The sequence below is a fragment of the Gouania willdenowi genome, chromosome 8 (genome assembly GCF_900634775.1).
Source record: "Gouania willdenowi chromosome 8, fGouWil2.1, whole genome shotgun sequence".
Taxonomy (NCBI): Eukaryota; Metazoa; Chordata; class Actinopteri; order Blenniiformes; family Gobiesocidae; genus Gouania; species Gouania willdenowi.
The window spans coordinates 11,301,035-11,320,142 of NC_041051.1; the positions used below are offsets into that span (position 1 = coordinate 11,301,035).

Below are 19,108 nucleotides of genomic sequence, written 5' to 3' on the forward strand. Positions count from 1 at the left end.
GTTAATGAATATAGATTCTTAAACCCAACTGAAAAGTAAGAACGTTTATAGCTAATGATGAACATTTGAGACATTCCCACACCTAGCGACTCCAGTATGATTCAGTTTCCTTTGCACCACTCAGCACTGCACCTATAGAGGCCAAGCCTACAGGATCTGGTTAATGGTGAGTAACCATTACTGTCAAACTTGCCATTGCAGTAAACAAAGCTCCCTCCCTGGAGGGGACAGAGGCAGGCGTTCACTGAAACGTGTGACCATATTAACAGAACGGACTTTGATATATTCAGCTAAGACTGGCTGATGAAAGAAACGCGACGCACTCTTGAGTGTAGACAAACAACAGCCTGCCAGGAGAATGTCGGCTTGTTTGCAAAAACCAAAAACCCAGCAAATTAATTTCTCTGGCTCTCATTCTCACATTTCAACGACACAGAAAATTCAGAGGGGCCTTTCACACAAGACCTGGAGTTAGATCTACAGAACAAAGACAGTCTAATGAGAAGCAAACCTGCAGATTGTGTTTGAATAATACATTGTTAAAAAAGAACAGAAACTCACCATGCTTTTAATTGCATCACATTCAAATGGAGCTGTAGGGTATTTCAGAAAAAATGAACAATCTTGTAATTTTATGCCAGATAAATATGTAGGGTGATGTTTATATCAGGGTTGGGGTCATTTATAATTGTAATCGTGTCATTGATAATTACAATTATGACATCATTATAGTTATGATGTATGTAATTTTTGTAAAGTTCAGATAATTGAATTTGTAATTGTGATTGCCATGAAAATTTAAAAAAAAAAAAAAAAAAAAAAAATGTTGTATGTAGTTAACAATTATTAAAATATGTTTCATATCAAGCTTTCCCACATTTTACCATATAAAAAAAAATAAAATAAAAAATTTAGGGCTATACTGACACAAAAAAGAATCAGACGCCCACAACAAAAATATTAAAACCTATGAGAATTTAGATGATAGATATTTTTTTTTAGTGTATTTTATAGCTGATTATGACCCATTATCATAAGAGATGCTAACAGAAAGCTAACACAAGAGGATGGTTAGCTTTTATTAGGTTATTTATTTCAGGCTCAGCAATTGTAAATAATTGGATTTGAACTATAGTAATTGGGAACGTAATTGAATTTCTGAGGATAAAAATATAATTGTGATTTAATTGTAATTGGAAAAAATGCTGGTCACTGTAATTATAATTGAGTTGTGATTGAGCATTGATAATTGAAGACGTACCGTAATTGTAACTGAAATATGTAATTGACCCCAATCCTGGTATATATTACTAGTCAGTGCTGGTCTTTAATATGTTGAATATTCCAGATACACATTGGCTAATAAAGAAGGGGAAGGGGGAACAGTAATTTTTTTCTATTGAAGGCGCATCTGGATTATTATTTATGCTTCATAGTTTGAGTATTTAAGTTACTTCACATCTTTTGCTGGTGGTCAGATCAGAGCCATCAAAACCTTCTCTGCAAACATAAACACATTCTGAATTAAAGATCTATATTTAATCCAAACAATTAGATTTTATTTTAGTAGCGAATACTTCAAAACATAGTGTTTATTCTTTCTCATTGATTTTTTTTCTTGGTTGTTCTGCACTGGGTCGCATATGTTTATAAATTAGTTTTCATTTTATATTTTAGCTGTCATCTATTGCCAGGGTCACAAATATAATATCCTTGCTTTTGCTTTTGTCAGATAAAATCAACACTAAAAAGCCTTTTACTTTAAAGGTCCAGTATTTTGCTATTTTTCACCCATCTCCATTTGTCCTAAGAATCCCAGCAACATAGGTTTATTTTCCCAAACTCGCCTGTTTTCCAGAGTTTTAGCCCTCTGAAAAGTGACTTTCTGAGTAGTTCTAAAAAATGACGGTTTTGAGGCCGACTTATGCATATTCATGAGTGAAACACATGGCTATTTAAGCAGCTAATGTGATTGTGAGTCCGTCTCTGTGTCCGACACTGTGTGTTTATCACAGCAGCAGCAGTGGAGTCATTCAGCTGTTTCAAACACTTACCGGAGTGTTAAGCTGCTAAGTCACTTTCTTCTCCTAATCTCGATTAACTACAGGAATAGTGCATCTAAGGTGTTTTGTCCAACCACTGCATCACATTGTGTCACAAACACGTCAAATCAAGTCAAAGGTGATATAACGGATACTAAAAATGGAACAGCGTTGCTACTCACTCCTCCTCAGGGAGGGGTTAAATGCAGAGAACACATTTTGTGTATAGCTTTACATATATGATAATAAAGTGTAATGTATATTCTATATTAAACCGAAGAGTTTGCTTTAGCTGTGAGCTGGTTTGAGAGGGTGGAGCTCACATTCTTATTTTGGGTAGGAGGAGCCAGGATTGTCAGGAGGAGGAGTTTCCGCTTTTCAACTTTGGCTGTCTGAATGAGGCTAAATGGATGTATATCACTGTAGCAAAACCATTATAAAGTGATTTTTTTCATGATACTACTCCTTTAACCAATCAGATTTCAGTCAAGTTTATCAAAGCCTGAAAGTATACAGAAGGTATAAAGTCTTTTTAACTTTTGGAGAAACACAAGTACATTTACAACTCCATGAATTCAGTGCACATGGAAATATAACAATACCGAAAGAGATTAATGAGGCATCATTCTTGGCTGTAGATGAGACGTGAGATGGAAGTACTGTAACATAGCCGGTAGCTAAAACACAAACTGAATGATGATCGTAGAAGCAGATTTGGAAAGAAATGAATTCCTTATTTACTCGTGTGTGTCTCCATATTGACTGCTTGTGACAAATGGACAGGTTGACACAGTGTGGTTGTTATTTTATGTGTGTGTTGGTGCTCTGTTAGTTTGGTTTGTTTTTAGAAGTTTTGCTATTTTGACTCTTTTCGTTTTAGTGTTTTTAATTTAACACTTTAAAAACTGAGCTCCCCTGTTACTGATATGTAGTTACAACTAATATCGTGGCCTATGTGTTGGTAAAAAGTAGAAGGAAGTAGATGTTTTTGTTCGAGGTGAACTTTTGCTTTTTATTGCTTTTACTTTTTGACATTTAATCAAAATATCACTTTAAATGTCACAAAGAAAACCGCAATAAAGCCAATCAATCCTTCTGACAATCAAATATATTCACACCAAGCAACACAAGATAAAATAAATAAATGTTAGGCCAATAAAATGTCATATAATGGTCATTACCGAATTTTTCGGACTGTAAGGCGCACTATCAATGAATGGGTCTGACTGGGTCTATTTTCATACATAAGGCGCACCGGACTATTAGGCACACCGGTTTGTTATTATCATCATTATTATTATTATTATTATTATTATTATTAAGACACATTGAGCGAAATAAAATAGTCAGATACGTCAAACTTTATTCAACTCATTAACAATAACTCTCAACATTGTTCAGGTTTAACACATAAAATACAGAACAATACACTCACTTTTTCAGTTCAGTATGTTGAAGCACAGTAGTTAATTTTATACATAAGGCGCACCTGATTATAAGGCGCCTGTGGATTTTTGAGAAAATTAAAGGATTTTAAGTGCGCCTTATAGTCCGAAAAATACGATACGTCATTTCAACAAATGACCCATACACTTTGATCTTAAAAAATTCCGAATTTTCTAGCAATTGTTCCTTAATTATTCAATAGACACACTGTCCATTTTTAGTTTGATCTGATGAAAACTTTTTGAGATGTGGCCAATTTAGTGAGGGGGCAAGTGTCCTTATTTTTCTTCCATTTTCAGCGTCCAAGATCTCAGGAACTAAATCACATAGGAAACTGATATTTGGTGTAGTAATACAACTCCACCCACGCTCTCAGAATATACAAAAATATCTGCCATACATCCTATATGCCAGCCACTCAAATTTGGAAAAAAGTTTGTCAGGTTTTAGGGCTGGAACATTTTTGGGTCTTCAGTAAACAACTTTGCATATGTCTCAGCTCCCTGTAATTTAATTAGCTTTGAGCTAAGTACATAGACTGTTTAAATCATAAATGATTAGTCACATATATGCATCAGTTATTGGGTGACAGTCTCTTGAATTATGAAAAAAAACTTGTTTTTTACTATATTCATTGGCCCATAACTGCATGTGGGAATGTATGAAAAAAATTGTTGGATCTCTGTTTTAATTTATAGAATAAATGTTACTATTTCTTGGGATATAAAACATTTTTTCTTAATGTGACATCTTCATTTTTATTTTGGACCCCAGCTTTGGGTTATTTCACCACTTGCGGATAGCTTGTAGCTTGCCTCTGTGTCTTATAATCAGTTGTTGTTTATTAGTTTTTCTGATGAAGTATTCATGGAGAATAGAATAGAATAGAATAGAATAGAATAGAATAGAACTTGTCATTGTAACAAGTACAACACAATTGCAAAAAGTCCTTCAGTCAGTGCAAACAAGAATTTTAAACAGAATAAATATCAAACAAAGATAATAGTGCAAAAATAAAATAAAAATCAGGCTCAGTGCAAAAGTTGCCTTAGAAAAAGATATTTACCATCATCCAATCAAAGTAAGAAATGTACAGTGTGCAACTGAATTACGAAGAAACAATTGATAAAAAAAATGTTTGAATTTTTTTCGACCAAAGAGCATATGATGCGCTGGAAATTTGTTAAAATGACATGGAATAACCCATAAATGCTTCATCCAAAGCCTTATGTACAGATGTGTCTAATCAGATATATGTATTTACTTCTAATTATAGGATGAAAGAGTGGTCAAAGATATGCATTATTGGAAAATACACAGCAGACATTGAGGAGGCACGGTCATGAGAAGGAAGAGATATATGTAGATATTCACCCTCTTTTGCTCTCTCCAGTGGTTACGCAGCTTGTCATCCAGCCGTCGAGCTGCGGAGGCCCACTGTGCTGATAGCCTGCGGATTCGTCTTTTCATGAAACTTAGAGATTCCTTCCCAGAGCCCACTTGCTCCAACAGGAGCCCCATGTCAGACTGGAAGACAGCCTGAATGACAGGAGAGGAAAAACACCTCTGAGGAAAAGCAAAGGTAGACAGAGCTTCTCAGTGAAATTCAAGTGTATGTTTATTTGCAATAGAGGAGTGGGAAACGCATGCAGAGAATACTAAATAAAAAGGAATTGTTAGATTTATACTCCAGCTTTAAAAAAAAAAAAAAAAGAAGAAGAAGTTTGAGGGATGGTAAAAAAAAAAAAAAAATCAACATTTTAAAACACATTTACAAGTAAAATGACTTCCCCCAAAGGCAAAAGCAGCCTATGCCTGCTCTAAAATTCACTTACAGTAAAAATAAATATGGAATTTTATTACAGACAAAAACAGTAAACGTAGATGTGCTGTGCTCTAAGCCTGAACGATTGTGGCTCAAAATAAGATCCTGAATTTTTCTTTGAAAACTCGATTTCCAATTCCGATTTAGATTTTTTTACCCCTTAAAAAAAAACAAAAAAACATTGGATTTAATTATTAGTATTAATAGTATTTTTTTTTATTGAAAATTTGAAGAAACAAATCTGTATTGGGAATAAAGTACAACTGCAAAGCTTTAACAAAGAATGTTAAATCCCTTGTGGGAATAATAAAATAACACCAACCAAAAATTAAGAGAACCGTGAATTAGAATAAAACCTCACCCAAAATTCACATTTAAAAAAGGATGTTAAACTTGTTTTTCAACAGTTTGTAAAAAAAAAAAAAGAGAGAGAGACCTGATTACTCATGATTATATGGGCAAATTGATTTTCTGATTTTGACCTTAAAAATCCCACTCAATAAACAATCTGATTTTGATTTTATATAGATTAATCATGCAGCCTTACTGTGCTCACACAATACAGGTTGTTCAACGCTCTAGAGAGTACACTGTGTTCGATGCAGGCGAATGCAGAGACATGGCGAGAAAGCTAAGGATTAGCTGCTGCACATTAAGCCAGGCAATTAAAGCAGGAGGCAGAGCAGCAGAAAAGAATCACGTCAAATCCCATCACACTGGCTGCAAGTTACACTGGGGAGAAGCCAGAAGGAGAGGACGCAGGCAAACACTGCAATAAAGCTCCCCATGTGATTGGCTTTATACATACAAAGCTAAAAATACAAATCTAATAAGACACAAAAACATTCTGTGAATCAATGTCAGCCCATTTTTAAAGTTCAGAAGGACTGTTTTTTGTCTTAGTATTATAAAAGGTAATTTTAAATATGGTAATAGAGCTTTATTTAGTTATCTGTCTGCTTGTTAAAATATGGCATGTGTGCTGCCATCTGGACTCAAAGAGCTACACTGTGCACTCGTAATAAAGACAACGGCAATTTGACCTAACATGTCAAAAGTTATTCCACCAAAAGCTCCAAACCATGTGAACTCCACTTCATCCCATTACAAAAACAAGCCACTGATTCACCAACAAGGACATGCACCTCATGTGACTTCTTTAAAGGCAGGCATACACTGTGCGATTTTTGGCCCATTTTGAGTCAATTTTTGACTCGTGCGACTATTATGTGGGATCGTGCGAGTCTCTGCTAGATCGTGTAGTATACATGGGGTCAAGAGAAGAGATTAACACCGCACGACCAGCTCCCGATCAGCAATCGTATGGTCGTAAGGATATCAAACATGTTAGAAATCCAGGTTATCTCACAGTTGAAGCAGTGCCACGGACCGGTGCGCGAACACCATAGGACCGCTGTAAAATTGACGGACTGTACTGCCCACGTCTGTCCAGCCAGCTCCTGGTCCATCACATCGCCGTCTTTTCTTTTTGAAAGATCTTTTTGCTGAGATTTGTGACCGTCTCTACACTTTCGGGTTCTTCTTCTTTGTCTGTTTGAATGGCAGCGCTTCAGAGTTCTTCTTCTTCTTCTTCTTCTAATTTGTACGTCGCATTTCCGGAAACAAGACCCTGATGTGTCGTGTATGAACGTACAGTGTGAACAGTCAGATCGTGTCAGAGTGCCGGTCCGTACAGTGTGAAAACATGAATCGTGAGCTGCGCACATTCAGGCTCTGCACCTGAGTCGCACAGTTTGAGCTGGAGCTGAGTGCAACAATTAAAATAATCGCACAGTGTATCCCAGCCTTAAACGATAACAGAAAATTCCCCTCTTGAACTATTAAGGAAGCAGAGACATTTCTCAGCAAACATCTTACATTAGTTTCACATTGTTCCACAGAACTCTGCTTTAATTTTTCACTTCAACTACTTCTTACTTGTATCTTGGGATGAGGCTTGGAGGTGGGCGTAGCTGTTTGGTTCCTCCAGGCCAGTGGGGGGCAGAACCACTCCACTTCACTCAGATAGACGAGGAAGGAACAGTCAGAGCCGTCAACGCCATAAAAGGCGTAGCATGGGTCTGAGGTCCACCGAGCTCGCATCCACTAAAATGCAGAAGCTCAAATCAGTTCTGGTCCAGGTATCTCACAATTTTATTAGCTTTGAGTTTCCGTGCTCCTGCTGTGGTTTCATTAAGCCTAATAGCTGTAATTAGCAGGCTATAAACACTAACGAAACAGGAGTGCAGAGCATTTCCTATAGTATTACTAGCTAGGTTAACTGTATCTGTCAATAGGTCTGAGGAAGTACATCCATAGCTAGGCTTTAGGGGCCGGACCATATACAAAGTTCATGAGACAAGACAATATATGATACTGGGCTCACGGTAACAATACAGGATATATTTGATTTTGGAATGGGAATAAAGAAGAACAAAAATTCTGGGTAAAACCTTTTCAACTCAAGTTAATATAAATCATAAAATTAACAATAATGTAAGACCAAATTTTCCTATTTAACTCATTGAGTGCCATTGACGTCTATAGACGTCATTTAGTTTAGTAACGTTGAGTGCCATTGACGTCAATTGTGTTTTTCGGCTGGGGTTGCTAGGAGACAGTGTGAGGTAGCTCTCTGGTGAATATCAAGGTTGCACCATGATGTAGTGACCCACTGGTGACATGTAGGTGGTTGCAGCACACCTCTGGATGAGAGATCACCCACGATGAGCAGAGCTCAGAGGGAGAGGAAAGGAGTTTACGAGACAGAAAATGGCGCTACGAGAGTTGATGCTGAAGTTCCCAGCAGCTCACAACAGCTCACACTCGACCAGAGCATGTGTGGAACCTGAGTGGAATATTGAGTGTGGCGATGGTGAGAGAAAACAATAAAAAAAACGGGGCAAGTGGTGAGATGTCCGGGGCATGTCCGGGATGAGGAAGAAGTTGCATGTATGGGAACTAACAGGGGGAGAGACTTGGAGGAAATATAGTAAGAAATCAATTAAACTCTGACCGAGATAGCAAAATAATAATAATTTTGCCATCAAAAGCCCAGTTTCAGTGTTGTTTTTGTAGTTTTATAGATGGAAACCAATGTTGAGGTGTCACTAAAGCAAAAAAATTGCTTCAAAGTCATGAATAGGTTTTTTCAGAAAAAAGCCGTTTTTCTCAGCTTTTTGTTATTATTATTATTATGATTATTATCTGATGAAATTAGGGAGTTTAATCTTTCAGAATCTGGTGTCCGAATTCAGATTGTCATAGTACAAAATATTCTGTGGGTCTCAAAATGCTCTAAATTTTGAAAATGTTAAATTGCAAAAAGTGCCACTCTGCAAATATTGCGATACAACTCGTACCATCAACGATATATCGCGATAACTTGTGGCACAATACATTGTTCCAACTTTATTAGACATTGATAATTATTTTCTGAATGAAAAGCCACTACAATTATTGCCCCTACTGTCTGTAGGAGGCGCTGTAACTTGGCAGTCATTTATATGCAATGGTCTGTAGCTTTTCGAGCCATTGAGTGTTTTTTAACAAATCACTGAGATTTAAATCTACTTAACCTTTTTTTTTTTTTTTAAAGTGGCTGTTTTTATCTAAAAGTTGTTCAACTTGTCATAAATCCTGATTGAGATTTACTCGAAAACAAATGTCAAAGGTAGGTAGAAATTGTGGCAACTGGTCATGTGACTTGAACTCCGGAAAGGTTTCCAGCATTGTGTTATGGGATTTCTAGTCCCGTAGAAAAGTGTGTTTCTTTGACAGTTGGTGTTTCTTTCACCCATAATATGCGGTCACTCCAATGTCTGCCGTTATTGGGTGTTTCCGAATAGCCCTAATATCAATATCCGCCATTAATTTGTCGTAAACGTTCAATCCATGAAAACTCCAGAAATGTCACTTTGGTACTGTTTTTGAGGGCACGCTGGCATCAGTAGTGAATGAGAACAACTTTTGAATGAAAATGTGATTTGTGTCATTAGGCAGCTTTAAGTTTCTTCATTTTCTTTTCTTTTTTCTCTTACTTTGTCTGCACATGCTGTCGAAGGTCAACACTACATGAAGTGCAATCTTTTTAAGTATCTTAAAGAAGCAGTAGATAATTCCATATATATATACCTGTATATACACATACAGTATAGATGTATCATGTGCACATAAGCCTGTTAAAAGTAGAAGTTATTCAGCATTTTCACTCATTTGAACAGAGGCCAGATGATATAAAAAATGTTTTTCGCATTTTTCTATACATTTTCTCTTGCTTTTTAGCCTTATTTTTCCTTCTTCCTATCAGCGACAGCCCTATACTAGACATCCTTGTACTCGACAAAAACATCGTCAACAAAATAATCATGTTGCTGTTGTTTGAAGGTGAGTCACAGAGCGGCTACAAAACATTGCCTACACGAGTGAAACAAATTGCACTTGAAGTGAGATATTCAGACTTACATCCATCTTGCCTGAGCAGTCTGGATAGTGGGGATCTTTGGGTGTCTCACACTGTCCAAGTAGCCCGTCTCTCCCTGTAGGGAAGTACAACATTGGGTACGTGGTTTACTTTGGAATTAGTTAAGTTACCACAAGTTATGAAATGATCAGATGTGGTTCAGTGTGCTGCTGTGCTGATTAATATTGATGGAAAGTCAAAGTTTTAGTAGTTACATTACACTATAGTCTCTAAGCCTTTGAGGTAGAAAGAAAGACAAACTGTAGACCAGGGGTGTCAAACTCATTTTAGTTCAGGGGCCAAATACGGAGTGGTTTGATCACAAGAGGGCCATAGATTTTATGCAGGAAAAAAAGTAATTTGAACATTAGTGCCATTAGTTTGCACCTGCACATAAAATATAAAATAAGTAAGAAAATGACAATATCCAAGCAAAAAGCAATAACTATTTCTATACTTTCACTTTGTGAAATATAAAACTAGTTCAACTAAAATGCAGTAAAAAAAAAAAGAAAGAGCTCAAACATGATCAAAAACTAATTCTAGAAAAAATGTCTTTGGGGTCGTCAAAAATGGAGCCAAATGGGGAGCTTAAAAAGGTTGGAACCACTGCACTAAATACTGTTTCTTTCCACTCTTCTTTACAAATGTTTGTTATTACTCGTTCATTCCACTATGAAACTCTACAGTTGTTTTTAAATAGTTTTCTAAGCAAAATGTTGTAGTCCAACAAATGGGGGTACTTGGATTAAAAAAAAGGGGGTACTTGAGCCAAGAAAGTTAGAGAACCACTTTATAGAATATAAGACAAGGGGGCGAGCTTCAGTAACAGCTTAATATTGATATATAATAACATATGCTGTTGATAATCTTACCCTTTTTCTTCTGTTTTTCTCCCTATTTGTAATCGTTACATCTTCCCCATGTCTGGGCAGCTCCTCTCTCTCCCTGCCTTACACACTCCTTCTTTTCTCCTTTCCAAATACTACTACTACTGAAAGCCTAACTAAAAAGAGGTTTTAGCTCCTCTACCAGCAATCACAGACAAATGATTAGCAGCCATTCTGGCTGCTTTGCATGATAATAACAGACCTCTAATGACGGAAACGCCAGTCGCTGTCACAGCTAAGCCAAGTTGTCGTCCGGCCTCATTTATGAACATCTTGACAAGAGACAAATCACATGACGTGTTCTAATCACACACTGTGTGAGTTGCCTCAGTCACGTGGGATGAGAAGGAAAACTGAGCTTGGATTGAGTTGGTGAGTGAAATGATGAGGTCCGATTTTTCATTTTCCACAGTGGTACCTCTCCTATTGGCCACACTGCGCTGCAGGATCTGCTCCACCTTCACTGCCATGTCAGACATGTTCTGGGCTATAGCCTGGATCCGCTCCACGAGACCTACGGGCTGAATCCTGATCACACACACACACACACACACAAACAGAGCAAATGAGTGTCTTTAAAACAACAGGTACAGTCTGTTTGCTCACAGTGTAAGTAGCAAAATAAATTGTAATTACTCAGAACTTGAGGCGTGAAATGGAAAAGCATTTAAGCGCTGACAGATGATTAATTTGTTGAGGGCGTTTTATTGAAAAATCTGATGGGAAAAAAACACATCAGAAGACAATGAGATTATTGCTCAATTTTACTGAAAATAAATGTAAAATGAAGGGAATATAACTATAGAAGCCTTATTTACAGTACGATTTACAGTACGATGCAATCCCGAAACGAGTCAATCGTTCTTTTTATCACTGTGACAAACTAAGAGACATTGTCCAATACATTTAGACATGGAACTATGATAATAGGTGTGTACTGTGCAGGTACTCATGTTATTGTGGTGACCTAACGGACCATGAGAGGCGGTGTGTTTAACCATGACACTGCCTTTTGTTGTAAATATATATATATATATATATATATATATATATATATATATATATATATATATATATATATATATACAGTTATAGTAATTCTTCCTTAAAATTACATGACATCAATGGAAAATTTCTATTCATTATATATTTCATTAAATATAAAAAAAACTTTTGCTTCATATTCTTGTCACGTGTTCTGATTTGTAAATTTGTATGTGGAAAAGCCACCAGTGGGCGCAAAAACCAACAATAGTGGCCGCTGCTATCGTTTTAAACCGTACCTGTAGTGAATTTGACTCACAAGCTCCATCAAAGATCATATATGATAGTAGAGGTTTTGTTAGGTTATATTCTTTAAAAGTCCTTCTAGAGCAGCAGGAGATAAATTAACACTTCCATTTGAGAGGGAGGTTTGAAGCTATTTTGCTTGGAAGAGTCCTATTGGTGCGTTTCCATTGGCGGTATCGGCTCTAGACGACTCCGCACTCCCTTTTGGGACCCGATATGTTTCCATTGAGCACCAACCTGACACACAAAACTGCCAGACTCTACGAATTACACTTTTCTGCATGAGTTGATGACTCTACGCTGTGATGATTCTCAGACCCAATTAGTGTCACATTTTCAGACCAGGGGCCTCATTTATAAGTGTACCGAGGTAAGCACACTTCAGCTGGCGTACACTAAAAACCAAGAAGTGCTTACACATTTTTTTTTTTTTTTACAACTTGTAAACGAGGGCGCACGCTCGTCCCACGTCTGTTTCCGACCAAAAGCTGGAGGGTCATTGGGGAACCCCTCTGTGTTATAACAGAGGTGGGGGGGACACGGATTAACTATATGCTCCAGAAGCATGGGATTAAATAATTTCCTTGCTTGAAATAATAAAAATGAACAGGTAGTAAAACACCTTTGGAACGTTACATAAATTACAATATTTAACATATTTTTCATCAGTCCCCGGGTGTTTACTGGGGAGTGCAGCACCTCATCCTCCCTCCCACTGTAGCCTCTTCCTCCCTCCCACAACACCTCGTCCTCACGGGGGGGTCCTCTCAATAGATCTCACTGGTCTCTGAAGATCCGCTGCCTCCAGAATCTCCCGTGCCAGATAAGCCACTGTGCGTCTTTACGCATTGTGTGGGCGTTCCTTTTCATAACAGCTACAGGTGTTGCAGTCAATTAATCAGCAGTTTTGCGCAATGATCATGTGATTTTAATTACAATTATTATTATTAAGATAGGCGCACGCACAACACTCTGGGGCATCAGTATAATTATTTCCTACATATATGATATGTGTTGCGAAATGTGCAATGTTCAATTATTTCACACAAATGTATCTATTTACTCCTGCTGAGGGCGGAGTTTGCTGTTTCTCATGACGTCGTGTGTACGGCAGGGTCAGAGGTGCCATGGAGGTGCAAACATTATCTCACCAGTCCCAAACGTTGCTTATAAATGGCGTATGCTTTCTTTTTTACGTATGCAGCGTTTATAAATGAGGCCCCAGGGCTGCTTTTTTAGGAACCTCAACGAAGAAGGTACTAAAACAAGCAACACCAGGCACCATGGAGGAGGTCATTTTTCCCAGTGGAAACGCTCAAAAAGAGAGTAGAGCCGAGCCGAGCCCCACAGTGGTGCTGTAGTGACACAGTTTGTAACAAGACTAATTGATGATTCCGGTTGCTCCAGGGACCCAATCTGGAAAAAAGCAGTTTCACCTCTGCATACCACAGTATCCATTTTCCGCATCTTTGTTGCGCTAAACTTAACACTTAACGCTCATGTCTGAGCATGGCCCGGCCGGTGTTAAATAATGTAGAATTAGGCTGGATCTGACCAGCCCATTCCGGTGTTAGACAGTGGGCGTGGCTTCAGTAGCTCATGGTGGTTACACAAGGCACACAAGGAGGACCTACTTTAGTCACATGGACTGGGACTAGCTTGCTCCTGTAACAGTGCTGTAAACTAGTATCTCAGGGTGACGTAAACATGCTAGTGCAAAGTGTCAGCGTTGCCATGAGCAGATTAGAGTGGAGTAGATTTGTGATATTTTAGCAACACAGTGGGACCAAGACCACACACATGTGACCATACCAACCTGTCATTGCCCGATCTCATTAGATCTCTGAAGCTAAGCAGGTCTGGGCCTGCTTGGATGGGAGACCACTGAGAATTCCATTTGCCACAGTGGCGGACAGTCGCTCCAGTGGTATTTGTCATTGTGTCCTTGGGAAAGGCACTTCACCCACATTGCCTAGCATGAATGTAGTGTGTTGGTGGTAGTCGGAGGAGCTGATGGCGCACTATGGCAGCCTCGCTTCTGTCAGTCTGGCCCAAGGCAGCTGTGGCAACAATGGTAGCTTACCACCACTAAGTGTGGCGTGAAAGAATAATGCCTTAATTCTGTAAGGCGCTTTGAGTGTTTATGATAAAGCGTTGTATACAATCCAATGCATTACTATTATTATTACATTAAAATAGGGATATAAACGATAGAGGACTATATCGTACAATAGACTATTTCATATCGCACTACGATATATATTGCTATATCGCACAGCATTACTTCACACTGTTATAGTCATTACCAAACAACCCCCAAACCATCGTCAAGCTGTTTTAAGTAAAGGTAGTCATCTTTTTTTCCTCTCAGTGCCTTTGTAAGCGACATGAAAACCTTCAAATTGCTGCTGTTTATTTTTTCTCTTTCTCTCTCCTTGTCTCTCTCTAGGTTCCTGATTGTAGCTTTAGCTTTAGGAAGTGCCATAACCACAATTGTCATTTGTGCCTTTTTTAGTGTTTGCTTGTTCTTCCCTTTGAAGAATCTTTGTGCCGCCCTTTCATCCAAATGGCCGAGCAGTGGGATATGCACGACCAAACGCCTTGGTCTGATTCTGTCAGAAGCTGCTTGTTCACAGGGAAATGTTTTCTCCTTTCTCTACTAACTCGTGTGCTCAGTGCCTTTACTTGTCTTGTGTTTCCAAATAAATAAATACGATAATATATCATAGATTTTTTTAACCGCTGTAGAAAAAAGCACCACAACATGATTAAAACAGACCAAAGCAGCTTTCAACAACAAGGGTACGAGATATACTACTTTTAAGAAACGATACGACAAAAGAATAAAAATGCTTTCGGCAATCAAAAATTAAACTGCTAATAAGACCAGTTTCCTGGATTTTAATTGGCAAAAACACATCTTGTGTTACAATTACTATTTATTAACATAACCGTGGTAATGACGTGTGTTGTTGGTGGATTTTAAAATAAAATGTATGTATTAATGACGAGCCATCCTGTTTCATCTTAAGCCCTATTTGCACAGGATTAGTTTTACCTTGGGACCACATGCAATTTGTAATAATTGTGGAGAATGTCTGTGATGTTAATCCTGTGCGAATCCGCCATGTCAGTGAATTGTAAAGTAAAAATTCCCCCGCAAATTAGCTACTATATTTTGCTGAGCTCTGAAGTCCTGTGATAATACTAATCTAATGCAAATAGGCCTCTCTGTGATTTGGACAGGAATGGGCGGGATCTAATGCGTGATTACGCGTTGTTTTGTTTCCGGTGTCACAGTCTGAGTTTACCTCGTACTGAGATCGATTATGAGCATACATGCGCATGCAACCCTAACCTTAACCTTAACCCTAACCCTAACCCTAACCCTAACCCTAACCTAATCTAATAAACTAATAAATCCTGGTCCTCAAGAGCCACTATCCAGCATGTATTAGATGTTTCCCTCTTCCAACACACCTGATTGAAATGACAGGATCAGGATCAGAAATATCAGGCTTCTGCAGAGCTTGATGATAAGTTAATCATTTCAATCAGGTGTGTTGGAAGAGGGAAACATCTAAAACATGCTGGATAGGGGCTCTTGAGGACCAGGATTGGGCACCCCTGCACTAAACCAAGTCACACATTAAACAGTGAAAGCCTGATATTATCGGAGCAGCTTTTGTTATTGTGAGTCTGTCTATGTGTTTGCTGCATGGCTGTCCCACCCTGGGCAAAGCCATACAACTTTTCATATATGCATAACTTTACATAATCCTGAAAAACACAGTCATTCCAGCCCAGGAGGCATCTGCTAACCTACCCAACCATCTCCTATGTTTTCCTTTTCTTTTTTTAAAGAATTGCCACCAGTTACCATAGAATATTTGCAAGTTATTTCATAGTGACCGTATTTTGATTTCCAAAAAAGAGGACACTTGGGCCAACCTCGGTATACTCAAATGTTACTCAACGTTTTCTACCTAGTAACGGCAAAATACAAGATATGGAAGTAGATAAATAAGTTGTTTATGTCCATCAGGTTTAAAATGCATAAAAATGCATGTACAGTACAAAACGTAAAGACTAGCTACAGAAAAGAAAAACATTTATTCATCCACAAATTTTACTCATTTTACCCTTAACTTACATACTGTAAACCTGAGCATTCAAAGTATTTAAATAGATTAAATAGTTTATACTCAAAGTTAGAGAAAAAGTTCTACTAACTTAATTATGTCAAGTTGGTGTAACATTTTCTTCCTTTTTGAGTAACTTGAGTAACTGATATTTTTTGAGTAATAAGTATATTTGTTTATAAGTACAACTTAATATAATCAAGTAATAACATGCTAAGAATGATAAAGTCATGTTATTCCTGTTGTTTCAAATAGGGATCATTTAAAAAAATAAACTTAATTCATATTGCATTTTTAACTGTTATCAAAAAGTACAAGTAGCCAGTCATCCAACCTTTTAACTTCTGGAAAATTTTGACTTTTATGTTAATCAACTTCAAAAAAAATTGATTACCGAAATTTGTTTGAGTTCTGGTAACTTATTTGGGTTTACAGTGCATTCTACGATTCTCCCAGTGGCTCCTGCGCTTTCAAATCCCTCTCTGAACCTCCAAGGAGGTTTTTATCATCCAGGAGCATCTTCTTGCTTACATTTTGAATTAAACCCACCAGTATTTGGTCTCTTTTAATCCATCTTGGACTATAGTCTTTCTCTGCTGCATCTCACTATTTCATCAAAACAAAGCAACATCTTTAATGATTCTGTCACATGTGCATAAAAATACTGTAATTACATGATACTGGCTCTAAGGAGCAACTGCTGGAATTTCTCTGATAGAGCACATACTGTATTAGCGGAGTTATGGCCTTTTAAATGAACTATTTCGGAGATGTGTATGCAGTTTGGTAAAGCTGGCACTAGAAAAAGGCCTCAGATTTTTGGTAATCGCGGAAAACGGACGGAAAATACAAAATTCACATTCTTGAAATGGAAAAATAATACATTTTTAGCTGGAAAATAGGTAAATGAATGTCTATAGGAAATGTGAAAAACTGGCCAATATTGCAGTCCCGCTGAAAAGCCTGTTGAAAATCTTGCGCTGCGTAACGATTCCAATAGTTATTATGTATATGTATTCTTAATGTGTGGTGATGAACAAGCGGTTCAGATTATTATGACTGCGTTCAAATCTGAAAAAGCACTGGTACAAAGACAGTTTACCTGTTGGTGTATTAGCTCAACTGGTGATCACTTAACTGCAACTCCAATCGCATGACTGCTCGGGAATTCGTGCAAAACATAGTCTTATTTAAGGTAATTAATTAAAGATTTCAAGAATAATGTTTTGGGACCATATCACGCATTTCCATGATATCCTTTTTGTAAAACAACATGGAGATGTTAAACTCTCATGACATAATATTGTGTGATTTCAGCGACGCGTTTTTGTAAGTCATGTTAAGCATATGAAATGTAAAATTAATAACAGTAGTTCATGCTATTCCTATTCTTTTTTAGCATTGTTGGTATGAATTCAGGCTAGTAAAGCCATATAAATAGGTGGGCTGAAGTCACATGTAAAACTCTAGCCTAGCTACAGCATATTTTTTCCTACATTTTTTTTTAAGCATATAAATAAAGACAATTCTGCTCTTCTGTTAAGATATAGAACTCAGCTTTGTCACCTTATTCATCTGCATAATCCACCTATAGCCAGAAACGCCCTTGGCTGCTACTCTCACACAGTCAGACACATGGAGAGGCGTGAGATAAAATTGTGTTTTCACTAATGATCCATTCTATATTTACATACAATGGCCCTGACTCTTAGCTCCAATGATGTTGATTATTCAACACTTGAGTCAAGTGAAGCAAAATGCAGCCAGGAATCCCAAACACACCACATATTTTCACCTCCTAATTGGTTTTTAAAAAATTTGACCTTTAAGACGACAACATTTAATCAATCCCCGACGGATCAATTAAATAAATGTTAGACGTGTGTAAATGAGCGCACATCCAGGAGGCAATTTCCAGAGAAAAAGTAATGCTAACAGTAGCATCAAACTGCTGTTATACATACTGAATATAGTGACAGTAATTTGCCATTTTCAGCTAATAAGTTAGCAGACCAACATGCATTTCTTAGACATGAATTATAAGCAGCCTAAACGTAATTGTGGTGCTGTACCTGTACCTGTCCAATGCTGAGCTGAGTTCATCCAGCCGGTGGGTTTCAGTTGAGTTACCGAGTTTGGACAGAGCATCCATCCGCCTCATGATAACTTCCAGCATGTCGCTGATCTTTCTTAGAACCCCACGAGACTCCTGGCCACCAATCACTTAGAAAATACAGAGAATTACTAGTTAATTACATTTAACTAGTACAAGAACCAAAAATTATGGAAATTAAATGCAAGTCAAATGTACCATTGTGTTAAAACAGGTTCCGATAATAAAGATGTTATGGTGAAAATGAAGAATTTAGCCAATAATTCGATGTATTAGCAAAATCAAATAGGGATGTCCCGATACAACTTTTTCACTTCCGATATGATACTGAGATTGCAGCCTTGCGTATCAGCCGATACCGATATTGATCCGATATGATATAATGGATCATACTGTACATTTTTATTACTTATTTTGTAGTGTGGAATGTTAGGAAAGGCTTGATCAAGTGATGTTACTTAAACAGAGAACAATAATAGTCAGCAACAGTAGGTTACTTTGTTGGAATTTGAACCACTATCACCTAGATAGAAGTGCTGGAGTGGAACATTTTTTATCAGATAATTTATATTGGTGATTTTATATGCAGTCCGATAAAATCCAACATTTGTTTCCTGGCTGATATCGGACAGATATCCGATATCAATATCGGATCAGGACACCTCAAATATCAAATCAAATCAATTTTTATGTAATAAAATGCAGCTCAAAGTGTTTTTGAAAAGTTAAAAATAAATAAAAGCATCCACCCAGTACAAACCCCGTCCAACGCACACAGACACAGGTTAAAATAAGGACAATGTCACATGGCTGGGTACAGAGGATCTAGGTAAGGAGACATCACAAGGAGCCGTCTGCACCAGGAGCAGGACACTGAGACAGAGCCCCCAGCACAGCT

At 37.6% G+C, this 19,108-nt stretch overlaps 1 protein-coding gene across 1 annotated transcript in view; it reads right to left on the minus strand.

Annotated features, from left to right (window-relative positions):
• The window catches only part of mgat5b (alpha-1,6-mannosylglycoprotein 6-beta-N-acetylglucosaminyltransferase B), a 90,665-nt gene that overhangs the window by 46,599 nt on the left and 24,958 nt on the right, over positions 1 to 19,108 (minus strand). The window contains exons 3-7 of the mRNA XM_028455144.1: positions 18,176 to 18,320; positions 11,084 to 11,193; positions 9,778 to 9,851; positions 7,252 to 7,419; positions 4,863 to 5,027 (exon numbers count right to left, since the gene is read on the minus strand). Coding sequence (XP_028310945.1) covers positions 4,863 to 5,027; positions 7,252 to 7,419; positions 9,778 to 9,851; positions 11,084 to 11,193; positions 18,176 to 18,320 — 662 coding nt within the window. The remainder of the gene's footprint in view (positions 1 to 4,862; positions 5,028 to 7,251; positions 7,420 to 9,777; positions 9,852 to 11,083; positions 11,194 to 18,175; positions 18,321 to 19,108) is intronic.